Source organism: Sus scrofa, chromosome 7 (genome assembly GCF_000003025.6).
Source record: "Sus scrofa isolate TJ Tabasco breed Duroc chromosome 7, Sscrofa11.1, whole genome shotgun sequence".
NCBI classification, from domain to species: domain Eukaryota; kingdom Metazoa; phylum Chordata; class Mammalia; order Artiodactyla; family Suidae; genus Sus; species Sus scrofa.
The window spans coordinates 79806702-79809096 of NC_010449.5; the positions used below are offsets into that span (position 1 = coordinate 79806702).

The following is a 2395-nucleotide window of genomic DNA, read 5'->3' on the forward strand; positions in this document are numbered from 1 at the left end:
ACAGGCGCGAAGCACAACTGCAATGACTTGCATTGTACTCATACTCCTCTGTACTCTTCCTTTAAATTAATTGTCAGGGTTGTATCTACATATATAGTTATTTAATGTCCAGGCCTACCAATAGGCAATGTTAATTGTCAGAGTTGTATCTACATATATAGTTATTTAATGTCCAGGCCTACCATTAGGCAATGTACCCGAAAATGTCAGAATTAGTGTTTCACCTCAGAACTTGACATAGTACATGGAGCATGGTAGAGTTTCACTAGGAATAGCAGTTAAACTTAGTAGGTATATTAGCTGAAGGATAAATCTCTGTATGAATTTTCAAAACATCTTAATGGCTACCAGTTAAGATTTATTCTTAAAACCAGATTTAAATAAACGTTTTTATCTGTTTATTTAAACATTAATTTTTGATAAATCCTTTGGTTAGTATTTTCTTTTTGGTCTATAGGTGTCACCAGATAAAGCCAATGTACAAAACAAATTACTCTTTGGTGTCTGAATTCATATTCCTGGGACTTTCTCCCTCCAGGCCAGTACAGGATTTCCTCCTCGCCTTCTCTACAGTGTGTTATGGAACAATTGTTCTAGGGAACCTCCTTGTTGTGTTTGCAGTGATCTTTGACCCTCATCTACATTCCCCCATGTACTTCCTTTTAGCCAACCTCTCCTTTATTGATTTGTGTTTTTCTACCTTAACAGTTCCTAAGATGCTTTCTGATCTGTGCTCTGGGCGCAAAACCATATCCTTTCAGGGGTGTGTCTTCCAGATATTTGTCCTTCACATCCTGGGTGGATCTGAGATGGTGCTGCTTACTGCCATGGCCCTAGACCGATATGTGGCCATATGTAAGCCCCTGCATTACCTGACCATCATGAGCCCCCGGATGTGCCTTTTGCTTCTGTGTGGCGCTTGGGCTATTGGCCTCCTTCACGCAGTGGTCCAGGTAGCTTTTGTGGTCTATCTGCCGTTTTGTGGTCCTAATGAAATAGATAGCTTTTACTGTGATCTTCCTCGGTTTATCAAACTTGCCTGCATAGACACCTACAGAATGGAATTCATGGTTACTGCCAACAGTGGGTTCATTTCTATGGGTGCCTTCTTCTTACTGATTGTCTCCTATGTTTTCATCCTGGTGACGGTATGGAAACGCTCCTCAGGCGGTTTGTGCAAGGCTCTCTCTACTCTGTCGGCTCACATCAGTGTGGTGATTTTGTTCTTTGGGCCATGCATCTTTGTTTACATGTGGCCATTTCCCACGGTGCCGGTGGACAAGTTCCTTGCCATTTTGGACTTTATGATTACGCCCCTCCTGAATCCTGCCATTTACACATTGAGAAACAAGGACATGAAGATGGCAGTGAGGAGACTGAGTAGTCAGCTCTTGAGCTGGCAGAAGATCTCCTAAATAACTCCTGACAGCACAAGTTACTTTAGGAAAATGTTGATATAAATTTCTGATATAATTATACAAAATTTGGGGCTTTTTTTCCTGAAGTCACCATTTCATTATATTCAGACTAGATCATTGATTATGAGGTTACATTGAATTATCAAAATCATTCTCTCCTTAACAAGTTGTTTGACAACTGAATTCAAGTCCCAGGAAATATTCAGGTGAAGTTTTTGGAAAAGTCTAGATAGTACAGACTTGGCCTCTGCTGAAATTATGGCCTTGGACATCAGATATTTTTGATTGATTTTTAAATTGAATTCAGTTAATTAGATGACTTAGAGCTAACATAAACTTTTGAAGGAACAGTGAAATATCTAACACTGCTTTGATTTAAACCAAGGATAACAGTAATTTTTTTTTTTTTTTTACTGAAAAATGAATGTGAGGGATGATTTAAAGCCTGGAAAAAATAAATAACAGAGTGTGAGAAGTGAAGTTGACAGAGGATGGATCAGGTAGTATAATAAGAAGAGATTGACAGTTGGTAGGAGGGAAGACAGAGGGTGAGCCTCAGGGCTAATAGGTTTCATGTGTTTGCCTTTTGGTACTACTCTCAGCCTCACTTGTCTCAATTCCCATGGACTCAAGTCTATTTCCAGTTGGCCTAGAGCAGCGAAATTTATGTATATGTTTCTTTTTCACACTTTTTGAAATAATGACAATCAATTAATGAATATTCAGCATATGTCAGAGGATGTTGATCTGATCATATCATGATTGGTATTCTTATTTTCTAACAACAATTTTGTCCAAATTGTTTGCTATTTTTCTCTAGTAACTTGTCTTGTGTACTGTTTTGTGGCTCAAACATGGGTCCAAAATATGTGTTTGTGTATATAATCTATAGAAATTGTGAAACTAATTTAATTTATAATTTGCTTTGATAACTGGAAGACTGAGCCAAATTAACTGTGTAACTATGAAAGATTCTA

General features: G+C 38.1%; 1 protein-coding gene across 1 annotated transcript; it reads left to right on the forward strand.

Annotated features, from left to right (window-relative positions):
• Window positions 477–1420, forward strand: LOC100738097 (olfactory receptor 4F6-like). Its single transcript, XM_003482327.2, has one exon. It carries the CDS (start codon window positions 477–479, stop codon window positions 1413–1415), a length of 939 nt encoding a protein of 312 aa, XP_003482375.2. The 3' UTR covers window positions 1416–1420.

Excerpts from the sequence above, each read along its gene's own strand:
- LOC100738097 (XM_003482327.2), top strand. The coding sequence starts at position 477 with ATGTACAAAACAAATTACTCTTTGGTGTCTGAATTCATATTCCTGGGA.